At 51.0% G+C, this 25,437-nt stretch overlaps 6 protein-coding genes across 6 annotated transcripts; 4 read left to right on the forward strand and 2 right to left on the reverse strand.

The window, feature by feature from the left end:
• Positions 1 to 314: 314 nt before the first annotated feature.
• Positions 315 to 5,220, forward strand: N7446_012033 (uncharacterized protein; the record flags this gene model as incomplete). Its single annotated transcript, XM_058520775.1, has 3 exons — positions 315 to 1,645; positions 1,711 to 2,393; positions 2,456 to 5,220. The coding sequence occupies 3 exons, from the start codon at positions 315 to 317 to the stop codon at positions 5,218 to 5,220; spliced, it is 4,779 nt and encodes a 1,592-aa protein (XP_058367061.1).
• Positions 5,221 to 6,562: 1,342 nt separating this feature from the next.
• Positions 6,563 to 8,035, reverse strand: N7446_012034 (uncharacterized protein; the record flags this gene model as incomplete). Its single annotated transcript, XM_058520776.1, has 1 exon — positions 6,563 to 8,035. One exon carries the CDS (start codon positions 8,033 to 8,035, stop codon positions 6,563 to 6,565), a length of 1,473 nt encoding a protein of 490 aa, XP_058367062.1.
• Positions 8,036 to 8,849: 814 nt separating this feature from the next.
• N7446_012035 (uncharacterized protein) lies at positions 8,850 to 11,224 on the forward strand (the record flags this gene model as incomplete). The annotated part of the gene is made up of 6 exons (XM_058520777.1): positions 8,850 to 9,473; positions 9,542 to 10,423; positions 10,472 to 10,542; positions 10,595 to 10,724; positions 10,792 to 10,955; positions 11,014 to 11,224. The coding sequence occupies 6 exons, from the start codon at positions 8,850 to 8,852 to the stop codon at positions 11,222 to 11,224; spliced, it is 2,082 nt and encodes a 693-aa protein (XP_058367063.1).
• Positions 11,225 to 18,221: 6,997 nt separating this feature from the next.
• On the forward strand, positions 18,222 to 19,649 carry N7446_012036 (uncharacterized protein; the record flags this gene model as incomplete). The annotated part of the gene is made up of 1 exon (XM_058520778.1): positions 18,222 to 19,649. One exon carries the CDS (start codon positions 18,222 to 18,224, stop codon positions 19,647 to 19,649), a length of 1,428 nt encoding a protein of 475 aa, XP_058367064.1.
• An 82-nt stretch (positions 19,650 to 19,731) lies between these two features.
• Positions 19,732 to 23,201, forward strand: N7446_012037 (uncharacterized protein; the record flags this gene model as incomplete). The annotated part of the gene is made up of 4 exons (XM_058520779.1): positions 19,732 to 19,935; positions 20,006 to 20,197; positions 20,265 to 20,754; positions 21,154 to 23,201. The coding sequence occupies 4 exons, from the start codon at positions 19,732 to 19,734 to the stop codon at positions 23,199 to 23,201; spliced, it is 2,934 nt and encodes a 977-aa protein (XP_058367065.1).
• A 606-nt stretch (positions 23,202 to 23,807) lies between these two features.
• Positions 23,808 to 25,101, reverse strand: N7446_012038 (putative extracellular cysteine-rich protein; the record flags this gene model as incomplete). The annotated part of the gene is made up of 2 exons (XM_058520780.1): positions 23,808 to 24,890; positions 24,985 to 25,101. The coding sequence occupies 2 exons, from the start codon at positions 25,099 to 25,101 to the stop codon at positions 23,808 to 23,810; spliced, it is 1,200 nt and encodes a 399-aa protein (XP_058367066.1).
• Between the last annotated feature and the right edge of the window lie 336 nt (positions 25,102 to 25,437).

Here is a 25,437-nt window from a genome sequence, read left to right on the forward strand (position 1 = left end):
ACCCAGAATATCTTACGACATCAAATCAGACACCTCACATAAAAGTGCATATTAGTCTTTGTCAGCATATCCTACAAAATTGTCAAGTTCATAGTTTTTAGTTAGAGAGAGTTTAATATTACCGTTAGGAAACCCATACAATGTTGGTCACTGATTTCTGTTAGTTATGAGCCCGGAATCGCTTCTAATTTAACCCATTTGTTAAAACCAACCTTTGTTTCGACGTTGCAAGCCAATTGATCCTTGTGATCCCTGCCTGCCGACGAACCCCTGAACCCCTGAAATCATCAATCGGAAATCTGTTCAACCACAATATGGGAGACACCACTCTCTCCGCGATATCGTCCTCTCGCGTTATTCTGAGAGACTCAACAAACTGGGAAGCCTGGCTGTCCACCATCAGAGGGATTGCCGACCAATATAACGTGTGGGAGCTGTGTGACCCGGACAAGAAAGAACAACCTGTTGTTCCAGATGAACCAGAGCCTTCATCAATTGAGGCTGCTAAGAACGACGATCCGGTCAACTGGTACAAGATCGTCAAACTACAACAAGTGGAATGGTCAACCCAAGTTAGCAAGCATGGAAAAAGGATCCTAGGCCTCAACTGTGTGGCAACGGTTATTAAAAACAGCCTACACCCTAGTTATCAGACCTTTATCACCCATGATACCCCATGGAAACTGCTTCGCAACCTGCGACAGAGATTTGCACCTGAGTGCGATCCTACCTATGCAGCCAAACTGCGTCAGCAATGGAGAAATTTAGACCGAGGTCTAGACAGGAACACCGACATTGAGAAATGGTTATTGAATTGGGAAACGATCCAGGTTCGGTGCGCGAGGGCTGGCATGAGCGAAGCCAATGACGCCACCGTGCAATTCCTAGATGCCATCTCAACTATGTCGCCTGGCTTTCATGAAACCTGGACGCTCAGATTGGAAGACAAGAATGTTGTCTTCCCCGAGCTGCTCACTAGGTACAAAGCCCATTGGGCAATCAGCCACGGCAAAGCCAGTACCCAGAGAGGTATCTCCAAAGCTGTATTTTCGACCTGGCAAGGCCATGAGGAAGCACAACCACCAAACATCAAGAAAGGGGCGGCTATACCAGCCACCGAAAAGCCATTTTGGCAAAGGCCATGCCCATGCGGATCGAAGGCCCGCCACCCTGCCTGGAAATGCTGGGCTGCCTATGAATCAGGCAGACCCGAGGGTTACAAGATCATCCCAGACCAGAAACAGAAGTGGGATAGAGCTATGAAGGCTGATCCTACATGGAAAGACTTTATTGAGAAGAAAAGGTCAGAAATGGGCATGACGCAGAAACAGGCGCACTCTACCATAATTGACGACCAAGCATGTGGCTTCTTCTCAAAGGTACCTTCCCAAGAAGTCGCACAGAAAGCCGAGCAAGCCGCCATGTCAACCCAAACCAAGCAAGCGACCATACCTATGGAGAAGCAATGGGTTGTTGACACTGGGGCGGATACACATGTATGCAACGATCGGAGCAAATTCGTTAGTTTCCGAGAAAGTCATGGCAACATCAAGGTCGGCGATACACGCACAAGAATCGATGGTGTTGGCACCGTCGTTATCTATGGGACCAATCCAACTACTGGCCAACCAAAACGACTAGAGTTGTATGAAACCAGGTACTCACCTAATTTCCATACCAATCTGATCTCTCATGGCTTGATCATTAAAGGGGGGCCTTTATGTGCTTCCGAAACAACTGGATTGAAACTGATAATGGCAAGCCGCTGCTAAAGATATACCAAGAACAGAAGCTTTCTTGGTTGACGCAGCCCGACGCCGCCACCATGGCATTGATCGAGGCCCAAGCACCGCCCGGAGAAATGGTTTTTACCACTAAACGATCGGCGCAAGAACCTAAATCAGCTGCATCAATGGAGACCTGGCACCGGCGCCTAGGTCACATAGGACCAGACCGCATTACCAAACTGTCGGAGATGACCGAGGGAGTCACCATTACTGAGAGCAACCCTGTCAAACAGGTATGTGAAGCTTGTCAGTTAGCAGACGCACCGAAGCAGATCTCTCGGCGGAAGATCGGTCAGGCATATGGTGTATTCGGCAGAGTGCACTTTGACCTTGTTCAAAATCAGCCTGCGCACAATGGTCATATCTGGTTAACCCACTTTTACCTGGATGGAATCAAATGCCACTTCGTGTTCACCCATACCAAGAAGAACGAATGTCAGATGGCTGTTAGGAAGTTTATTGCCATCGCAAAGAATTGGTTAAACATCAATATCAAGGTGTTTCACTATGATAATGAGCGAAGTGCGGGAGATGAGGTCGAGATGATGATCGAAAATGAAGGTTGTATAATTGAGCATGCACCACCTGGCCTACCCGAGATGAATGGTCCCGCGGAGAGATCTGGGGGGTCATGGTGAGAACCGCCAGAGCCTTGATGAACGACACAGATCTCCCCCGAACCCTATGGCCAGAAGCGATCTATGCCGCAGCATACATGCTGAATCGGGTGCCCACCAAGATCGAAAATCGGTGGATTGTACCATGGAAAGAACTCATGAGGCATACCGCACCCGACGGCGTGCGCGATCAGATCGTCAACCTGTCAAACCTGAGATTGTATGGCTGTTTAGCGTACTCTAGGATCATCAAAAGGGTTCAATCTGACAAGATGGCACCGAGAGCAGAGATCGGATTTCTTGTTGGATATGTTTCTAAGAACCTATACAAGATCTGGTTCCCGCACAAAGGCCGTGCTGGCAAAGGCCGGGTTGACATAGTCAGAGATGCTATTTTTGATGAGACCCGCCGATACTCTCCGAGTACACCGGTACCTGAGCATGAAGAAGCAGTCAGCACATTGACAGATGGCCTCGATAACTGGCCTGAGGTGCTCACATTGCAAGAAGCCGAAACAGAGATCAGTATAGAGCTAAGAATGCCAATGGTATTAGCAAGGAACTCGGCGGGAGAAGAAGCAGAGCATACCAAACAAGGAGAGGAAGCCGGAAAACCCACGTTACCACTATCTCCCAAAACAGCCTCTATTTTACCCGTGACGCCTGAATCAATCAGACCAAACCAGATCTCATGGTCGAATACCAACATACCAGGAAGCTTTCCCACCGAACCAAGGCCTCCGAGGATCTCTTCATCAACAATGACCTCACTATCGCAAGATCCATTAATCCAGAGATCAACACCATCGAGATCTCGACTCCCGAATACCCTGTCATCGTCACCAGATCCGATCTCGGTCATACCATCGATCGAAACTGAAGGGGAGGAGACAGTATCAGAAAGCGAGATGCAACTTCAGCAAGAATTAGCACAGTCACCGCAACCTACGCATCCAACTGCCATACAAACTGCGCCTAGACCAGGATATGAGATAGCACCCGCCCGTGCACCTAGAGACATCTCAAGAAACATTGATCAATCCAACATCATTACCAGCGGCAGCAGATCTCGCAGGCCAAGAACCAACCGAGATTTCTCAGCATACCTATCTCTTCACGATGAAGATCCTGCCGACAACCCGCCTGAATTGCTTCATGCGTTCACCATCAGTATGCATGAACAAGCATCCCATACCAAGAAACACCATCGAAATCAGATGCCAATAGAGCCCCAGAACTGGGCTGAGATGAAGAACCATAAATTTGCCAAAGAATTCACCGAGGCCGCAGCCTTTGAGATCGAGACTCTACGAAACAAAGGCACATTCCGCGAGGTGTCGCACCCGAACACCAAAGGGACACAGGTCCTTCCACTCAAGTGGGTGTTCACATATAAATATGATGCCGACGGAGTCCTGGAGAAGTTCAAAGCGAGGATCTGTGTGCGTGGAGATCTACAGTGGATCACTACTGAAGAAAAGAGAGCCGCAACTCTCGCAGTGAAAACAGCCCGCGCTGTATTTGCACTGGTCGCAGCATTTGACCTCGACATGATACAACGAGATGTAGTGACAGCGTTCCTCAACTCAGCCATTCAAGGTGAGGTATACACCAAGTGCCCGCCTGGTTTCGAACGCTCAGGCCACTGCTGGCTGTTACTCCGAGCGCTTTATGGCTTACGTATGTCACCGCGTTTGTGGCAGCAGGAAGCAACCAGAGTGCTGGTCAAATTGGGACTGACCCCCGTGCCTGAGGATCCATGCATTTTCACCACCCAAGGAATAATCGTTTTCTTCTATGTTGACGACATTATCATGGTCAATCATCCTTCCTATTCTAAGCAAGCAGCTACCCTGGACCAAGAAATGAAGAAGCAATGGGAATTGCGAGAACTTGATGCCAGTTGGTTCCTAAACATCCGCATATTGAGAGACAGATCTCAGAAGAAGCTATGGCTATGCCAAGATAGCTATATTGAGAGCATGACAAGTCGGTATAACCTCAAAACCAACCGTAGGGTCGAAACCCCTATGAGCACTGAGCCTTTGCTCCCATATGATGGAGTAGCAACACCGAGTCAGATCCATGGGTACCAAGCCAAAGTTGGATCTGCTCAGTATGCTACAACCGTCTCACGCCCAGACGCCGCCAAAGCCACCGCCAAAGCCGCTGAATTTCTTATGAATCCAGGTCCTAAGCACATCGACGCTATTGATCGGATCATCCAATACCTATACAAAACCAGGTTTTGGGCCATTGAATATGGAGTGAGAGGCCTCGAACCAGGTATCGAATTAGCAGCAAAATCGGTTGAATTTGCCAGCGATGCTTCTTTCGGCGATAACCCCGACCGGCGCAGCTCCGAAGGATATGTCTGCAAGTTATATGGTGGGCCCATAGATTGGAAGGCATCGAAACAGAAGACCGTTACAACATCGACAACCGAAGCAGAGCTACTCGCACTTGCTGAGGCCGGAAAAACAGTCCAATGGTGGCGTCGAGTCCTCCGCGCATTAGGATTTGAACCGTCCCATCCTCTCACTATCTTGTGCGACAGCCAACAAACTGTTGACCTATTGACGAAGGAAGGTGCCGCAATGCATACGAAGCTTCGTCATGTTGATATCAATCGGTGCTGGATGAAGCAAGAGGTCAGTGAAGGCCGAGTTCTTGTCGCATGGATTCCAACCGCCGAGATGCCAGCCGATGGCCTCACCAAGGCCTTACCCAAACAGAAGCAGCAGATCTTTCGAGATCTGATCGGAATGAGAGACGTGAATCACCTGATTCACCCTTCAAAACAGATTCTGGTTTGAAAACCATGCATAAATTGAAGAATTGAGCAGTTTCCCAGGCCTAGAAAAGGGGCCTCGAAAACTGGGGGGTGTGTCAGAAATATGGTGGATCTGCGTGTGGATTTCTGGGTATTTACCCAGAATATCTTACGACATCAAATCAGACACCTCACATAAAAGTGCATATTAGTCTTTGTCAGCATATCCTACAAAATTGTCAAGTTCATAGTTTTTAGTTAGAGAGAGTTTAATATTACCGTTGGAGAACCCAAACAATGTTGGTCACTAATTTCTGTTAACAATCTTTGTCTAAAGGAGGGAAAACTTAATTATGAAATGCAAGCCGCATTATGTAGAGTATTCAGAGATAGAAAGATTTCTGTCCAAGGCGGCGGTGTTGTTCAGTTCAATAGGATAGCAGAGAGAGCACAGATTTTCTTCGATATGGTTTTTACAGAAGAGGATTCTCGTGGCTCTTTATAGTGACCGGCTAGGCCCTAGCTCTGCTTTCAGTTCATCTAGCGTCCGCAGGGCTGTTATTATCGCCCAATGAAAGCCACTGCAGAGACCCGCTCCCACAGTAAGATGATAAGCCAATGAAATCAACCCTCACTGGGACAGCGCGGTTGTCTGGCTGAGAACCGCCCTCTATAAGCCACGGTTACATCGGTTAAGGGTCGGCACGAATACATATTCGTACCATTTTGAGATATTCGCATTCGCATTCGTAGTTCATGTTGAGTATCGCGGTGGTCAAAGCTTATGGCAGGACTAGCGATGGACATTTAAATAGACGGGGTTCCCACTTCAACAAGAACACTACAACTACCTATCTCAACGACTGCCTCCTGTTTGTTGCCCAGCACAACAGACCCTGGCCAGTAGATGCGATGGCCAGTAGATGCGATGGCACGTGACTCATCTGGGGTTTTCGTCCGAGTTTCTATTGGCTGAACCACTATCCGCCCCTATCCTGCCACCAATTTCGAGGGCGATTAAGAGATAGAGGAATTGCGGAAGAAGACTACTGTTTTGATTCTAATGATGCTATATTCAATGTACAACAAGCGTCGTGGCGCTGGTTGTTTGTGTCTTGAGTTTCCTACACGTGACCTTCGTCTGGGTTTTTCGCTCGAGTTTCTATTGGCTGAGAGTATTTCACTTCCCTGTCACTAATTTTCAATAATATGTAAAAAGAAAACTAGTTTTGGAATCTGGTGGATGCAAGCTTTCTAATCATACTAAAGTGGTTTCCATCCGGGCGTTGTGGTGTTGTGGTCGCCTGTCACGATTTGCCCGTTGGAAGACACCAACTGGCGACTATGGCCACACGAGATAGCTCCCTACCAGATCTGGCTGCCCACTACCTAGCTAACAGAACAAACCTAGAACCCTTCTCAAGGTCTGCCATCGGCTTGCGCCCCCGCAGCAACGGAAACTCACCAACCGCCCTCTTCGCCTCCAAGTCACGCTGTATCCGCTGCTTCGCCGCAAGGATATCCGGCGGCCGCTCCCTAATCAGCCTCTTCTTCTCCTCAAATGTATTCCACCACGAATCGTCGTGGCCGCGCATATGCGGAAGCAAATGCCAGTCCCACATGCTGTCCTGCTCCTCCTTGCTGAAGTTCAACCACGCATACAGATCCATGCGGGCGGTGGAGCGGTTCACCGCAGGGATCGGTGCTAGATCGCGTCTGCATAGAGCGCCCTTGTCGTCCTTGACGAACTCAACGTCTTCGGGCCATTCAAAGATTGTTGCTTTCAGTTGCGGGCCGGCGTGGTAGATGTATGGACCTGCGTCTTTTCCGCGGAGCCAGCACCACCCTTTGTATAAGCGCGAGTCGTCGCAGCCGAAGCCGTAGCAGATTAGGACGGTTGGGATGACTGTCAGTACGATGACGTATAGTTGCGTAGCGAGCTGTGCCATGCCCAGTGTGACGACATGGACTGTAAACGCGAGCCAACCAGTCCACTGCGCTAGACGATAGAATCCGGGCGAGCGGACAGGCGACTCGGTGACAAAAACGCCGCGCAGGAGGTGCTCGGGGATGAACATGGTTACGGCGCCAGAATCAGGCATGACGACGAGGATCTTGACGACTTCGGGCCGCCAGTGCGGAGAGTCCGGGGACGGGCGCGGTGCCTTGGGATCCTTTTTGCGTTTCTCGTTCCAGGTGTCGAGGGCGCTGGTAAACGTTGTTGGAAAGGGTCTTGCTGCGGCCACGGTGCGGTTAATCGCGTTGCGGTTCGCGTGGATCATGTATGCGCGCACGAAGACGAGGAGGATGATTGCGATCGTGTTGGCGAAGCCGTACCAGTCACCCGATAGAATCGTCATAGCGAAGAGGAAGCCAGTTAGTGTCCCCGAGATCAGACCTGAAACGACAAAGTATGACCACTGGCTCTGTGGCGTCCTCTTGACCTCCCAGTAGACCAGGCTCCGCGAGACGTGGAACCCCTGCGCTTGCATCCATCTGGTGAACCACGCCGACAGGTTACTTGTTACGATGCCACTGGAGACATTATACAGGGTGAAGGTTGGCTGTTTGGCGCGGAATCGATCGCCTGCAAAGACGAAGCCGGCGAGCAGGGGCATGTACTCGAGCCAGTAGCTGGGGGCCAGGCGACCGAGCGAAATGTCGACTTCGTTCGCTCCAAGCAGTGTAAGGAGTCCGAGGGCATCGATTTTGAACGGGGCCCATGCTGAAAGCGCTTTCCATGGATAGAACATGAAATTCCAGTACGTTAGAAGCGATGATGGACTGTACACCGGAAGAGCGGGGTGAAGAGAAAAGAAGGGCAGTGCTGACGTCGGGCAGGCTCGAGCTAGCTGCATATTGTCACGCAAGGCTGTACTTCGAAGCTCTAAAATCATCAAGCCCAGCAATGTCAGGCTAGCCTGACTGGAAAAAGCTGATGCTAAACGACAGATAGGGCTTTGTGCTGAATTAATCGCTCATAAATTGGCGAGCCGAATCCCCATTCAGGGACTAAAATCGCGTCCGAAAAGCTCTTAGCATCCGTCCGGCTCCAAGCGATTGCATTAACCTGACATTATAATAAACGAGAATATCGGTCTTGAGCTTGGAGGGTTAGCCCCTGCCCGCCGTAGCCCAGCCCAGATACGTGGCTACAACCAGAATGGGAAGCCCGCATAGTGGTGTGACCCTTATGCAGTAGGGCCTCTTCTCGTGGCCAATGACAGATGCCATGAAAAGCACCCAAGTCTACCAACACACCCGAGTCATCGAGGCGTGACCAATCATAAACCAATTCTAATGCATAGCCAGACAGTACATCGTTCAAGGCCGCGCATTGTTGGCCGGCCAAGACAAGGCTTCCCTGTCTCGCATCGGGGAGTCGTTTCGAGTCGGAAGGCAACGGCGCCTGATTCATGTTTGCTTTCGCCAGGTGCGGAGGTGTGGCCTGGAGGGGCTGTGAGGCTCTGCTGCTCCGCCTCTCAAAAGTCGGCCCGCCACACGGACTATCAGTGCAGTGCACGATGAGTCTGCCTTGAAGTGCGCCGCAACCTCCATACGCCGTGTCATCAGAGAAAACGACCGACCTGGAGGTCATGGACGGCAGTGTAAGTCTCACCAGCTTTCTGCCTTGCCAATACGTATACGATTATCATCCAATCGGAACGCATCATGATCGCAAGCCGAGCACTTTCTCGGGGCAGCTGGCCCTTGGTTCAGGCATTTAGAACAAAGCCTTTCTCAGAATACCTACCGATTCGATCTCCTCCCTCTCAAGGTATTCGGATATTCTCACGAGGGTACAGCATCGCTCTAGTTGGCCTTGGATACCGGGGCTATAGGAGCCATTTCCTTAGTCTCTCCAATGACTCATCGATCTCAGTATCAGCCGTATGTGACACGAACCTCGCAGCCCTCGAGTCTTTCTCCCTCAGCCACCGCGGCATCCCCACATATACCTCTCTCTCCCAGCTCCTGCAGCGCCATACTCCAGTCTTCGCCATCGTGTCTGTGCCCCATGGCGCGCACATGGAGTGTATCACCGCCCTAGCGGCGAAGGGGGTCGCCGTGCTTAAGGAGAAGCCCGTTGCGGAGTCCATGGACGAATATAACTGGATGGCAAATCTGCCCGTGCGGATTGGAATCACCTTTCAGAAGCGCTTCGAGCCGCATTTTTTGCACTTCCGGAGTTTGCTCCCGCTGGTTGGGCGCGTCGCCGCGGTTGAAGCGAGCCTTGCGCTCAATATTACGAACTTGGAAGAGACATGGCGGGCGAGCTCTGGGGTCGGGGTTACAGTAAGTCTAACCGGAAATAACCCCTGCGCTAGCACTGCATGAAGCTGACGATGAGTGACCGATGACAGGAGGACCTTGGATGCCACATGCTCGACATCCTCGTATGGCTATTCGGCCTACCGACCTCGGTGATGGCGCACCAGGTCTCCTCCGTGCGCCCCTCGCAAAGATACGGCGGGGATGATGTCTCTAGTATCTTAATGGACTGGGGCAGCAACTGTATAGGTCACGTACGCCTATCACGAGTCGCTCATCGAGCCGCTCAATTTATCTCGATTACTGGGACCGACGGGACGCTTAGACTCGACGGACATAAAATCACACATAACGACACGCAAGGCCGCAAAACATTGAACGTCAAGCACCATACTGCAGACAAACAAGTGATCCGCTCAATGGTACAGGAATTTGGCGACTGGGTTAGTGGCCGACAACCGGAATTTTCAACCTCTTTAGCCAACGTGGTGCATACAGTTTCCATCGTCGACGCTATAAAAAGGTCCCTAGAAACTCGGCAGGTCCAGCACCCTCTCCTGCTTTCTTCAACCAGACCTATAAGCATTCAGCCCTCCGCCAGGACGTCTATAAACCGCCAGTGTGTCGCCAATTTCTCCACTACATCTCACACCAAGACCGGGAACAATTTCTTTCCCTTGAATACAGGAGCCCTGATTCCCGCCGTTGGCCTGGGCACTCGCGGAGCCAGGCGGGCGGGAGAGGTGTACGATGCTGTCCGTGTAGGATTGGACGCTGGGTATCGCCATATCGATACAGCGCAGTCTTCCAGGAATGAACGTGAGATTGGTCGAGCGATCAAGGTCTCTGGTGTTCCGCGTGAGCAAATTTGGGTCACCACGAAACTGGACAATACATGGCATACCCGCGTTGAGGAGGCCATCGAATCTTCTCTATGCGCTTTGAATATGGAGTACGTTGATCTCTACCTCATGGTAAGATTCTCTTTAGTGTTCGCGTGGAGTGAATTGCTGACTTCTAAGCACTGGCCTGTTTCGATCAACCCCGACGATCCGGCTTCCCTGCTATCAGATTGGGACTTTGTCAATACTTGGTATGGCGCACTGTAACGTGTATTCCTGTAGGCATCTAACTGATAGCCTCAGGCAAGGAATGCAAAAGATCTCCACGAAGAAATCGCGGAACATCGGCGTCTCAAACTTCTCCATCGCGAACCTCCAACGTCTTTTAACCCATCAATCCTGTAAGGTAATCCCTGCAGTGAATCAAGTCGAGGTATGTAATCCTAAAGGTCTCAGTAACTCCACCTTCCTCAGTCTTTTCTAATACGCTCGCTATCCAGCTCCACCCTTACTGGCCATCTAGAAGACTTCTTAGATACTGCACCCACCATCGTATTCACTGCACTGCGTACTCGTGCTTGGGGTCTGCGGACTCTCCGCTGTTGTCCGAGCCCGCACTGCTTGAGATCTCGCGGGCAAAGAATAAATCGCCGCAGCAGGTTCTGTATGAGCTTGTTCTTCATCATACCCCCAAGCCGTTATGAGTGACTGAACTTTCCTAGGATCAGGTGGGGCATTAAGCGCGGTACCAGTGTGATACCCGGATCCGTGAGCCCAGCCCGGATCAAGGACAACTTCCAGTTGAATGGGTGGGATTTAAGTACAGATGAGATGGAGAAGTTGAAGAGTTGTGAGACACGGTCCAAGTCATGCAGTGGCGACTGGTTGCCCGGGAACTTGCAGTTCGATGCCGCTGATGATGATGATGATTAGTGCAAAGTACAGTAGGGAATTCAGACTGATAGATGGATTATGTGAAGGGCTATGCCGGAATGTGCAGCTTTCCTTTTGAATACCTTTCTTGAGTCTCCATCCTGACCACCGGATGATTTGTCTGACCTCTCATAAACATAGCAGGAATTGCTGGATAAAAATAATGATGCACAGTTCACTGGCCATCATGCCAAGAATGACCACTGCTTTTTTCTACCTGGGGCTTGCATCAGCTGTAAATGGCTAAGCTTAGCATCTGAGTTCATTGCAGGGGCCAGGTCCTTCGAACGGGAAACCTAAGCCCTCTCCGGACCTTCCAGGAATTGCGTTCGCGTCTCGCACTTTAGCTTGTATGTAGAAAATAGGGCTAGATCGACGTAGTATGGTCGATGATAGACCGCGTGACCCCACTCTTGGTTTTACACAAGCGTTTCAATAGGGGCGGTAACAATTCCTAGTGGGGCGGCTGATCTTGTCCAATGAATTACGATCATGTACCATCACGCCAATCTTATATCATATATATTGCGGGGATTGATATATTTGCGGGGCCCCCCACCTCCTTTGGCTAACATAATTCTCATGCGAGCGGCCCACCCAAGCGAGCGGCCCAGCTCAAAACACCGTACTAAATGGGATAAATTACAACTTGATATCTTAACAACCACGTTTTCGTTTTACCTTATTGCTTGTCGATAGCTCTTGATAAGACTTTTAAATGCTATATGTCAGCTTCAAGGAAATTGGTAGGCTGCAATATCATATATCGAAAATTACGTTGCTGTGAGCCAGAAATATATATATTTTAACCACTAAGTCCAAGAAATTCTCCAAAGTCCCTAAAATAGACTAAATATCATATGAAAAGCATTAGGCTATCATGCGAAGTACTTACACACACCGTTGTTGAGATATCAAGCTGTGATTTATCCCATTTAGTATGGCGTTTTGAGCTGGGCCGCTCGCTTGGGTGAGCCGCTCGCATGTGTAATACGTTAACTAACGTAATCCACATGCGAGCCGGCCACACAAGCGAGCCGGCCACCTACCCTCGATGTATTACATTTAAATGCTTTTATCTCACCACAACGCTATTAAATTGAGTAATAAATCTAACTAGACCTATCTGGACATGCATTTCTTTTATGCCCCTGAATTCCACATAAGCCGCATTTTGGTAAGGCCCTCGTTCGGGGCTGTAAAGGCCCTGAAATCTGCTCACGAACCTGGGCTATACGGGCTATTTGGGACTCAATTGGCTCCGACCGTAGCTCACGAACCTCTTGGACGGAGATACTACCTTCGTGAGCTATCCACCTAGTAGACCGAGTCCTTTTTTGCTTCTGCGTCACGTTGGCGGCACGCAAATCGCGTACTTCTTTCTCGAGAAAAGCTGTCGATTGCATCGTAATTTGACAAGCCTTTAAAACCTGATTAATCGCGGAATTAAGCGGACTCGGTGGGCTTCTTGAGCGCTGCTTTAATAAAGCTTTAATTGAGGATGCTTGCTTTTGTAATTAAATGTAGTTCGAAGGCGTTTTTGGCTCCCACTCGCTACCCCGGCTCGAGGGGTGTGTTGGGGTATAAAGGCGAATATCGAGCTTCGAGAGCACTCGATCGGGGCCGAGGGCACTAAACCGGCTGCCGCGAAGCTACTTTTAATTGTCTCGGATTGGAATGTCTCAATTCGAGCGGATGGGTACGCCTCGAGGAAATCTAGCTTATCGATGTGATTGATATTAAGACGCATTTTCGTTTCGACAAGCCGACCTAAGAGCGCTTTAACACCGCAAAACAGCCGATATCGAGCGGCTGTAAAAGACGAGATGAATGCGGAGGCATACAAATTGAATGATATCATTTTTTTCGCAGATTTGATCGAACTTCGGTGTTAAATGGCTTCCGTGGCCGTCGAGGATCAAAAGTCTATACTTCCCCTTCGTTCGTAAAGAAGTAGACGGAATAAAGAGCTTTTCGAGCCACCGAAGTCCAATTTGGTCGGAAGTCCATCCTTTTGGACTAACCTCGAAGTGCCAATCGTCCGGAAGGCCGTCGAACCAAGACTCGATAAAGACTTTGCCTTTAAAAATGATACACGGAGGTAACCCCAACCCGGGGCATTTATACATTCAATTGCGGTAACCCACTCGCGATTTCCGGGCTGTAAAAGTAATCGCCGACCGTAGAATTCAGCCCTTGTCACGACTTTTGCGGTAGAAATAATACCCATTGCGAATCCAGTCTCGTCAAAGTTATAGATATCGTCGGAATCGATGCCGTATTGAAGTATAGTCTTTTGGACGAGAGAAAACCAATCTCCGATGATCTTCGGATCCTCGCAATTTGCGCGCTCGTAGCTATAGCGTCTTGAGAATCGGGCTGATAGATCGGGATGTCTTTTTACGAAGTTAGAAACCCAATTCTGGCCGACGTGTTGAAGTGTAGTAGTCCCACGCGTCGCGAGTAATAAATCGGCCATTTCTCGTACAGTCGCCGGCCGGGGGGCTACTCCGCGTAAATCCATAGAAAGAATCCATTTTTTAAGCGATTCCTCTTCAATGTCTGTCAATTTTTGGCAATTTTGGGCGGGTTTCGGCGCGGTTCTCATGGCCGCGTAGTCGATCTTGAAGTGTTGTACGCGGTATATTAAAACAACGCGCTGCTTCGCGAATTGAAGCAATGTCTTGCTTCTTAATAGCTTGGATAGCTAATAAGACCATGCCTTCTTGCTCAATTAAATTTCGAGAGGATTGAGTACGAACTGGTGGCATGGTGGGTGGTTGAAGAAGAGAGGTCTAATTACTGGACGCGTTTTACGTTAGGTGGCCGGCTCGCTCCTCGCGGGAATTGATAGGGACACTCCCAACTTTTGTTCCGGACAGGGAATTGATAGGGACACTCCCACTTTTGTTCCGGACAGGGAATTGATAGGGACACTCCCACTTTTGTTCCGGACACTCCTAATTATGTAATATCCATGATTAGGTAATTGAAAACGTCATGTGATTGTATTGGTATTCATTCTCCGTATTATTTACATGACCTTCGTGTATGCCCAACTTTACCACATGCAGTGCATTTAAAGGGTGCCCTCTTCCGTTTATTCATAGTCTCGCTGTCGTCTTTCTGCTCCAATTGATCCCACTTCCGCTTTTTAGGCTTTGGAAAAGGAATCAAAGGCTCTAAGAGAGGAAGGTATTCTGATTCCATTTCAGAAAGCCCAGTTCGCCAGAATGGGTGGATATCTGTCAATGGGATAGCTTTATTGCTCTCCAATAAACTAGTAATCCGATGGGCACAAGGAAGACCCATTGTCCTTGTGAACGTATTAGTACAAGGGGGTAAAGGAGCAAGATTTGTAGCTCTTCTAGCCTTTGTAACTTGCTCGCCAATTAGTCGTATCGAATAGCGGGAGGTCCTGATCACAATATTAGTATAAAGTTGATGTAAGGTTACTACTGGCCTCTCAATCTGATCTCGTCTAAAATCATATTCAAGCGTAGCATGCTGGGTTTGTAAAGCCTGTGAAATCCTTTCAAATACGATCAACATATCCCCTGTCGAAGCACCGATGTGCTTTTTAAAAAGGCATGTGAGCCTTCAACTCGAGAGGTCGCAGAATTACCGAGGTGTAGGCATTGTTGTGTCCATGCAACTATAAATTTTTCTTTATGAATTAGCCATGTCTCCTTAACATATCGAAGAGAAGGGGAGGTCTGATATCGCTTCTCGAACTCTGATAGCCTCGAATTGTAGTCGTTCTCTGTAGTAGAATAAATTAGCTGATTCCATGATTTTTGAAATGTTTGATATTCGGCGTTCGTCGTAAAATGCTGCTTCGTATTAGACGTTACGTTCTTGTTAATATGCCAGATGCAAAGAAGATGGGGATAATCTGGACAGACGACCTTGACAGCACCTAATAATGCAAGGTCTCTATCTGTACAAAGAACTGGATAGAAAGAGAGGGGGTCGAGAAATGAGAAAAAAGTCTTTAAAGCCCAAATATAGCTCTCTTCCTGTTCATTCTGCATAAAGCAAAATGCAACGCTAAAGGTTGAATTTGATGGCGAGACACCAATAATATGCAATAGAGGCATACGATATCGGTTTGTCTTATAGGTGCAGTCTAGGACGAATACCCTGTTGTATAGGTTAGCATACTTGATTGACTCTGGGTGTGCAAACATAAAAAAGAGGACATGTCCTTCGCTATCCTGCTTAATAGCATATTTCCAGTGATTTTCCTTCAAAGTCTTCAGTAGAAACTCAAGGGGAGTGCTATTACCGAGCTTTTGCCTTCGTAAAGCACTTCGCGCATTGTAGATGTCTCGAGGGGTAACTAAAGCATTAGGATGCTCTCGTTTGATTAGAGCTAGGATGCCACGAGGGTTAGATCCAATTTCCGATAGATGTAGGACCTTTTGAAGCTGCTCCTCTGTGAGCCGACGGGCAGCTGAATGTCCGATCATATTATCATCAGCTGTGTGATTATGATTCCGGTTTTGGACCTGTAACTCCCACTTATCATCAAAAAGCATTTTCCCGTATAGCTTAAATGGACAGCCAATCCGCCGTGTAGTTGTCGTTCTTCGTTTCGCTCCATCAGGAGCATTCACTCGGTCACGATACGTGCCACCACGGTCACAACCAAGATAGATGTACTTATCTGTGATTGATCGTATAGTAGTGACAGCGTAACCTTGCGAGAGAGCATGCTGACGGACAGAGGCAATTAATAAATCTCTGCTATCAAAAATTTGCTCAGTAGGGGGCTCCATTTCTGAAAAATCCGAGAGGCAGAGATTTGAGGAGCTAAGAAAAGAGGGAGGCGAGGGCTGGGGATTTATACTATACTATGGTATGACATTTAGAATGATGTTGCTGTGGTAATTCCAATAACGTGATTCCCGGCTAGCCGGTCATCCCGGCTACGCGGTCACCCCCTCATAATTTTCGTCTCCGTAGTAACCCTCTGTTTTCAAGCAGTCACCATGCCTCCAAAACGCTCGCAAAAAGCACAAAAATCTATTGAACAGGAGGGCCGTATCCTATTAGCTATCAAAGCTATTCAGAATGGCAGATTTACTTCGGTCGCTGCTGCTGCTCGGTCTTTTGATGTTCCACGTACAACACTCGGTGCTAGGATCATAGGGCGAACAAATCAGTCCGATACTCGCTCAGCTCTGTATAAATTTACTCAGCTTGAAGAGGAATCTATCCAGGATTGGTTAGTTTCCATGGATCAGAGAGGTGCAGCTCTCACAATCTCTATGTTAAGAGATATGGCTAGTTTACTGTTGCAATCCCGCGATTCTAGCTCCTCTTCAACCCCTCCAACTGTGGGTAAAAATTGGCCAACTGAGTTTATTAAAAGGCATCCAGGCCTTACTACTCGTTTCTCACGCAAATATGACTACAAGAGGGCCCAGAATGAGGACCCAGCCATAATAATTGAGTGGTTTAAGCTGGTTGAGAAAACAATCCGAGAAAACGGCATTGTTTCGGATGATATCTATAACTTTGATGAATCTGGCTTTGCTATGGGGATAAATGCGACTACAAGGGTTATCACGCAAGCATTCTTTCATGGTCGGAGAGGTGTTCTACAGGCTGGGAATCGTGAATGGGTCACTGTTATCGAATCTATCTGCGCGTCTGGGAGGGCCCTTCCACCATATATCATTTTTAAGGGCAAAAACTTTATGGCTAGATGGTTCGATGACCTTCCAAAGCAGTGGGCTCTCAATGTTAGTCCTAAAGGCTGGACTAGCAATGATATTGGATTGGATTGGCTTCAAAAGCACTTCATTCCACATACAACAAGCCAGACAAAGGGGAAATTCAGACTTCTAGTCCTTGATGGCCACGACAGCCATCTTACGGCTAGATTCGACCAGATCTGCAAAAAAAACAACATCATTCCAATTTGTATGCCTTCGCATGCCTCTCATCTTTTACAGCCTTTGGATGTTGGCTGTTTCGCTGTTTTAAAGAAGTTTTACGGCACAGAAGTTGCGGAGTATATGAGATTGGGTATCGATTCTATTGAGAAAGAAGACTTCCTAGAGATCTTTCCACAAACACGACCGCACGCTTTTAAAGAGACTACGATTCAGAATGCCTTCGCGGCTACTGGTTTAGTTCCTCTAGACCTGGATCGTGTGCTAGAAAAGCTCAATATTCGTCTTCAATCCCCACCCCTCCCGAATCGACCAACCTCACAAGGTTCAACTTCTGATAGCAATATCTCGACCGGTATCCCTTGGACAACCAAACAACTCAAACAACGGAAATCTAGGCTCGATTCTGGTCTAAGTTCAGTCACAGATAAGATCTCTTCGCCCACCAAACGGGATCTTCAGCAGTATTATAACATGACTGTCAAGATGCTTCATTCGCAAATCTTAATGAAGGATGAAATCAAGCGTTTACGGGAGGCAAACAGAAAACAGGTGAAAAAAAGAGCTAGATCTAAGAGGCAAATTGCTCATGAAGGCAGTTTAACCGAAGTTTTGGATATCATAAATCCTGTTGGTGGAGAAAGAGGTGGTGTAGGTGAATATATATCTGGTCCTGTAGCTGCCCAAGAACCTATTGTTGAACCTTCACTACCGGTTTTGCCCCCTGTGCGTCGGCAAATCACGTGTTCTAAATGCGGAGGAAAAGGGCATAGGTGTTCTAAATGCCCGCAGGATATTTAAATTGTCAATTTAATGGTGTTTTGGTGGTGTAAATGGAGTTTAAGAAATGTAGAAGATTTGAATTTTTGATGGGGTGACCGCGTAGCCGGGAATCACGTTACAATCACATGACGTTTTCAATTACCTAATCATGGATATTACATAATTAGGAGTGTCCGGAACAAAAGTGGGAGTGTCCCTATCAATTCCCGGATATTTCAACAGGCGGCACACACACACACATCCCAGCAACCGGGATATTCCAACAGAGTTCACATACACTACTTATCCCTACTACCGCTCGGCCCCGCCAGATGGAGGTCGACGACCCCCCTGCGGCCGACCCTCGACCGGGAACTCCGCACCTCTTCGACTCCTCGGAACCCCCTTCGGACCCTGCCACGCCTACTCCCTTCCCTCGAAGCTCCCTGAAACGTAGAGCAGTCTCTCCACCGAGCAAGCCACCTGCCACGGCGCCGGCAGCCTTTCCGGCCTCGACGCGCACCCTTTCCGTCCGCCAACAGGTCAGCGCAGCTGCGGACGACCAACTCCTCTTCCTGAGCGACTGGAAGCTAGCAACAACCTCCCTCGCCGAAGCGCTTGACTCGGCTATCTCCTCCCTACAGGGCCGCCCACGCGAGCTCGCCAGCGCACTCGCAACGAAGTTCATCTCCCTAGCCCGCCGCGATGTACCGCAGCAAGGCCCCCCAGGTCCTCCACCGCTTCCCCAGCCCACGGCACCCACTGCCCCCCAGCGAGCACCTCAGATCCCGCAGGCCCAGCCCTGGGCCTCGATAGCCAGTCCCGTGCCCGGCCAGGAAGCCTGGCAAACCACGGCGCCGAACCAACGTGACCGAACCCGGCAGCGGCAGCGCCAGACGAAAGAAAGCGACTCCCGCATCTTCCTCCGACTCCCAAGCTCCTCCAGCTTACGGGATATTGGGCCCCATGGCGTCCGAGTCACACTAGCATGCAAAGTCCCCGGCGAAATCACACGAGTACAAACTGTCCCTACAGGCTACGCTATATCCGCAACCAAAGAAGGCACGACCTTCCTACTCTCTTCCCAGGCTAAACAGCTAGCCGGGGACGGCTACTTCGAGGCCGCGACGGAATACCACCAGGTCGTGGTCTCCCGTATCCCACAGCGAATCTGGACCCCCGATAATGGCTGGATGCCCACTACAGTCAGCGATATTAGTGTAGAAGCGGAGCGAATAACCGGCCAAAAGCCGCTCACGACTAAGCTCTCTAACCACCAGATCCAAGCAGACTCTGTCACAGCGGTTATAGCTTTCCCAAAGAAGCTCCGCTACATGCTTCAGCTATTCGGCGCCTCCGGCCTTTCTAGGCCTACTCGCCCAAAGCAACGGCCGCTACAGTGTACCCGCTGCCACAGCTTCCATGACACGCGGGCCTGCCGCTCTAGCGAACGCTGCGTCTCCTGCGGATCGTCCAAGCCAGAACATACCTGCCGCGCGCAATGCATTAACTGCCATGGACCGCATGCTGCGGACTACCCAAAATGCCCCGCTAGGCCCTATACACAGAAAGGGGCTATCGTCCGCCTCTCGAAAGCTGCCTTGACTGCCGTTCGTAAGGCCGGCCGGACCGCCTTCCAGCAACAACAAGCTAGACGCACCCCTGACCCACGAGCGACTAACCCGGGTCTTCACTATCAACCGTCAAGCCAGCTCTCCCAGGAGCTCGCGAACCAACTCTCCCCCAACGCAGAGCTATGAGAATACTACAGGCTAATGTCCCCACGACCTACTTCTATCGTACGAAGCTGACGTCATCCTAGTCTAGGAGCCCTGGACTGATATGACGAGGCAACTCACGAAGACTCACCCACGCTACCAGCTGTTTGGCCCTACCACCCGCTGGGGAGCTAGGCCTAGAGCTCTGACATACGTACGCAGGGACCTCCCCGCGTTCCCCCTCCCACACCCCGATTCGCCCGATATCGCAGCAGTCTGCATATCCGGACTCACAATAATCAACACTTACCGCCCCCCAAAGGATCTAGTGGTCCCAAACACATCCAGTTCAACACCATCTACCCTCCACACGCTCCTGCAGTACTTCCCCCCCGCAGAACACCATCCTAGCCGGGGACTTCAACACCCACCACCCACTCTGGCAGCCGGAGACGGAGGCTCACAACACTACCCCAGGAGCAACAGCGCTTATAGAGTGGCTGGAGGCCAACGGACTAGCCCTTTGCATCGAGCCCGGCACCCCTACCCGCGGGCCAAACACCATAGACCTCGTCTTCTCGGACATCCCCGTGGAAGCTACAGCAGAGGACCACCTCTCTTCCACGAGTGACCACGCAACGATACTAATAACAGTAGACTGGCAGGAAACCCCCACCCCGCCGGAAGCTGGGCTCGACCGACTGGGAGAAGGCTAAGGCATTACTCAACCTGCCGCATAAGGACCTTCCTGTTGACGACATAGCCGAAAAACTAGTCAACACCGTGCAAGAAGCCATCCGAGGCGCATCTAAATATAACACCCGCGGGCTCCCACGTACCCCTTGGTGGACGTCAGAGCTCACAGACCTGCTACGACAGACACGGCAGCAGCAGGCGCCCGACTACCTGCCACTTCGGAGAGCGGTTTCCCGCGCGAAGGCCAGCCACTGGAAGGAGCGGATCGAGCACGCCACTTCACCCACAGACGCCTTCACACTCGCCAGATTGCACAGGCGCGCAGACCAGCTCTCCGCTCCCCCTTTACATATCCGGAACGACCGGGTCACGACGCCACAGGGCAAGGCGGACACCTTCCTCACTCACCTCCTAGAGAAGGGAACCTCTCTCCCGCACCAGCAGGAGGAGGGTCCCCCGACTCAGCCCCGAGATCCAGTAGGACTACCAACGAAGGAGGACTGCTGGGCCGCCCTCTGCGCGCCCACTCCGTCTGCCCCTGGAGAGGACGGACTTGCCACGACAGTTTGGAGGGAACTCTGGTCGGTCGTGGGCGACCTAGTCACATCACTCTTCCGCCGCAGCCTAACAGAAGGGCACTTCCCGCAAACCTTCAAATCTGCAAAGGTCGTTATGCTACCAAAGCCGGGGAAGAGGGACCTCACCCAGCCAAAGTCCTGGCGACCCATTAGCTTACTCTCCACCCTAGGCAAAGGCCTAGAACGCTTCATCGCGCAGCGACTCACGGTTCAGACCATTCAAGCACAACTACTAACATCGTGCCACTTCGGCGCCCTACCCGGCCGCTCAGCCGTAGACCTAGTCCAGATCCTTACCCATAGGGTGGAGAGAGCCTTCCAGCAGAAGAAGGTGGCCTCGTTACTACTACTGGACGTGAAAGGGGCCTTCGACGCGGTTGATCACCAGCGGCTCCTATCCCACCTACGCCTCCAGGGATGGGACGAAGGCCTTACCTCTTGGATACACGACTGGCTATCCGACCGCTCCGTTTCGGTCCAGGTCGGAGACGCTACCGCCACCGCAAAAATAAGAGGAGGCCTCCCACAGGGGTCCCCGCTGTCCCCAGTCCTCTTCCTCCTATATGCGGCGCAGATAGTCTCCTCGCAAGATAACTCCTTCTGCTACGCGGATGACCTAGGGCTACTGTTCGTCGGGGACTCCCTCGAGGAGACATCCCAGCAGCTAGTAGAAGTATACAAAACGATCACCCTATCTGGAGCAGCATCAGGTCTCCCATTCTCCCTAGAGAAGACGGAGATACAACATTTCTCGAAGCAGCGGAAGCTGTCCGCGCCTACGGTCACTCTACCAGGGGTAGGCGAGATTAAGCCATCCCCATATACCCGTTGGTTAGGCATCTTACTGGACAGCAAGCTCACCTACCGACCACACATCAACTGGGTCTTCAGCCGGGGCAAGCAGCTCGCACTACATCTCCGGAAACTCAGCAACACCCAGCGAGGATGCCCGGTTGCCTCTATGCGCGCAGCGGTCATTCAGTGCGTGATACCGACAGCGTTATACGGCGCGGAGGTCTTCTACACCGGCCGAGGGCAGAAGGGCCTCATCGACTCCCTACGCTCCCTACTCCGGCTCGCTGCTCTAGCCATTCTTCCAGCTTACAGAACAACCCCTACCTCAGCGCTACTCCGCGAGGCAGACCTACCCTACCCGGAAGCCCTCCTCGACGGCGTCCTCCAAAGAGCAGCAGTCCGATACGCGAGCCTAGACGCTAGGCACCCGATCGCGAGAGTTACCATCGATGCATACGATACTAAAGGGACGAGACTCACCAGAATCCTCCAACGCGTCCCAACGCCGGCACCGGAGAGAGCACGTGTAGAGTCACGTCTCCCACCGCTCCGCATACTACCTACTACAGACGCAAACAAGGCCGCATACGCACCAGCACCGCTACGGTTAACGGTCTACTCGGACGGCTCACGCACTGGCCAAGGGGCTGGGTACGGGTTCGTGGTCTACTACGGCTCTATCCCTATCACCCAAGGGTATGGGCCAGCTGGCTCCCAGTCAGAGGTGTACGACGCCGAGATTATGGGCGCAGTAGAGGGCCTCCAGGCGGCTGTCAACCTACCCTGTGCAAGCTACTCCACCGGCCTCGTTGTCCTCCTCGATAACCTCGCTGCCGCTAGCTTACTCGCGGACGGGAGGCCTGCGCCACACAGACGAAAACTCACGGACTTATTCCAAAAGCTTACTACCCAGTGGGAATCCGCTCCCTATATCCTCAGCACACCCCGCACGCCCGTGGAGGTGCGCTGGATGCCAGGCCACTCTGGGATAGCAGGGAACGAGACTGCCGATGAGCTAGCAAAGAGGGGCGCAGCGTTAGACGGCTCCCATATTCCCCCTTCCCCATCTTACCTTGTGCGCGAAGCAAAACAACATATCCGCACGGCAACGCGTGCCGCGTATACCAGAGACGCACCTCAGGCATACCGAGACCTAAATATCCAACCTCACACCAAGAGCAGCCGCGCTCGGGAACACAGGCTTCCCCGCGGGGTGCTCGGCCGGCTGCTAGCCGCACGGACTGGCCATGGTGACTTCCAGGTATACCACGAGAGGTTCCATCACAGGGACTCCCTTACGACCTGCTCCTGCGGTAAGCCAAAATCCCCCGTCCACTTCTTCTTCTGCCCGCCTGCGAGGAAACGCTGGAAGGATCGATGGAAAGGCCGAAAGGCCAGCCCATCTGCAAGGATAAACTGGATACTGAGCACAGCTGCTGGGGCCGAGGAATTCGGCCGTTTCGTGCAAGAAACGTTCTTCTTCAAGGACATCTGCCCAAATCGGGCACAAACATGCGCCGCATAGCGCAACAGTCTTCACCTCTGCGCAGATGGGAGAGGCCGGCACCCTCTCCCATCCGCGGGTAGTCAGTCCACCCCCAGGAACCCAGGCCAGGATAGTGCCTGGCGCTTCTTTAACCCTTTCTCAGCACGTAGTGCTCAATTTTGCTGCTTTCCAGCGTGTATTTAGTTGAGCTAGTTAGCTAGTTGTAGTAAATCCTCGCTTAGGTAGCACGTCCAGTTACCCCTCGGGAGGTAGTGGGTCACCTGCCAAGTGACCTGCCGGCGACGTTAAATAATCAATAATAATAATAATAATAATAATTTCAACAGGCGGGTTTATGAAGACTAAGACCCATAGTGGATTACCCGTGGGCGGGTAAAGAAATTGAAAACCCGACCCAAACCCGTGCTTGGCGAGGTCTACTCAGGACCATACGGGGTCACATGACCGCTCAAGTCATGTGATCTAAACAGGATGTCACTATTAAGGATTATTCCCGAATGATAGTCCCAAGCCGAGTCCGAAATCCCAACAAGGGTCCGAGGTTCCTACGGGAAGCCTTCCGGTATGTCGCAAAAAGTATAAGACATTTTCACATGTACCCGGTCCACGATTCACAGGGCGGTTCTAATCGTCGCAAGGCTTCCCGAGCAAAACGCTCACTGTATCTTCGTTGACATTCGAAGTCACGATATCGAACTGGCCATCTCCGTTGAACTCAGCCACTGCAACACCAATCGGCCGGGACCCCACGGGGAATGTGGCCTGCGGCTGGAAGCTCCCCGATCCAGTCCCGAGCAAGACGCTCACTGTATTGTCGCCTCTATTCGTAGTCACGATATCGAGATAGGCATCTCCGTTAAACTCGCCCACTGCAACACTAAATGGAAAGGACCCCACGGGGAATATGACCTGCGGCTGGAAGCTCCCCGATCCAGTCCCGAGCAAGACGCTCACTGTACCGTCGTTGACATTTGAAGTCACGATATCAAGATGGCTATCTTGGTTGAAGTCGCCCACTGCAAGGCCGAACGGCAGGGACCCCACGGGGAATGCGGTCTGTGCCTGGAAGCTCCCGGATCCGGTCCCGAGCAAGACGCTCACTGTACCATCGTTAACATTCGAAGTCACGATATCAAGATGGTTATCTTGGTTGAAGTCGCCCACTGCAACAACGTTCGGCCCAGGCCCCACTGGGAATGTGGTCTGCGCCTGGAAGCTCCCAGATCCAGTCCCGAGCAAGACGCTCACTGTATTGCTGACCTGATTCGCAATTACGATATCGAGATTGCCATCTTCGTTGATGTCGCTCACTGCAATACCTATCGGCCCGGACCCCACTGGGAATGTGGCCTGCGGCTGGAAGCTCCCCGATCCAGTCCCGAGCAAGACGCTCACTGTATTGTCGAAGTAATTCGTAGTCACGATATCCAGATCGCCATCTCCGTTGAAGTCGCCCACTGCAACAACGTTCGGCCCGGGCCCCACTGGGAATGTGGTCGGCGCCTGGAAGCTCCCGGATCCAGTCCCGAGCAAGACGCTTGCCGTATTGCTGTTGGGATTGGCAGCCACGATATCAATATGGCTATCTCCGTTAAAGTCGCCCACTGCAACACTGATCGGCCCGGACCCCGCATCGAATGTGGCCTGCGCCTGGAAGCTCGTGCATAGTTCGCAGGTGCCTGATGAGCAGGTCGATCCAGCAGGGCACTATAGAAGCGTAAGATTTAAATATATTAGCGCCAATACTCATATCGACAGTATAGCAAATTTCCTCGAAGTATGAAGGCTAGACTCAACTCACAGTGTTCCCACAAGCACCACAGTTACTGAGACTGTCCTGGAGGTTGGTACAGGCTCCATTGCAGCAATCGTCACCTGCTGCGCACTGTAACACAAGGGTCAGTGCTTTTGCCTCCATTAGCAAGGGATGATAACGCACAGTGTTTCCACAAGTACCGCAGTTACTAGGAGTGTTCTGGAGGTCGATGCAGGCTCCATTACAACAGGTCAGGCCGGACGCGCACTATCGAGCACCACTTAGTAGTCGTCTCAAAATATTCAGTCTGCAGCTGTCTTACACATTGCCCGTTACAAGAAGAAGCAGGATCACAATTTGCTGGCACACAAATGCAGCCTCTATTTCATATCAGCTTTGAGGTGGCTCTGCAAATCCCAGACGATCAAGAAAGAGACTAACGGCGTAGTTTGTCCAACGATAAGTCCAAGTAAACTAGGAGATTCACTCCCGTTGTCG

The sequence above is a fragment of the Penicillium canescens genome, assembly GCF_028828765.1.
Source record: "Penicillium canescens strain IBT 15451 chromosome Unknown utg000009l_segment0_segment0, whole genome shotgun sequence".
Lineage (NCBI taxonomy): Eukaryota > Fungi > Ascomycota > Eurotiomycetes > Eurotiales > Aspergillaceae > Penicillium > Penicillium canescens.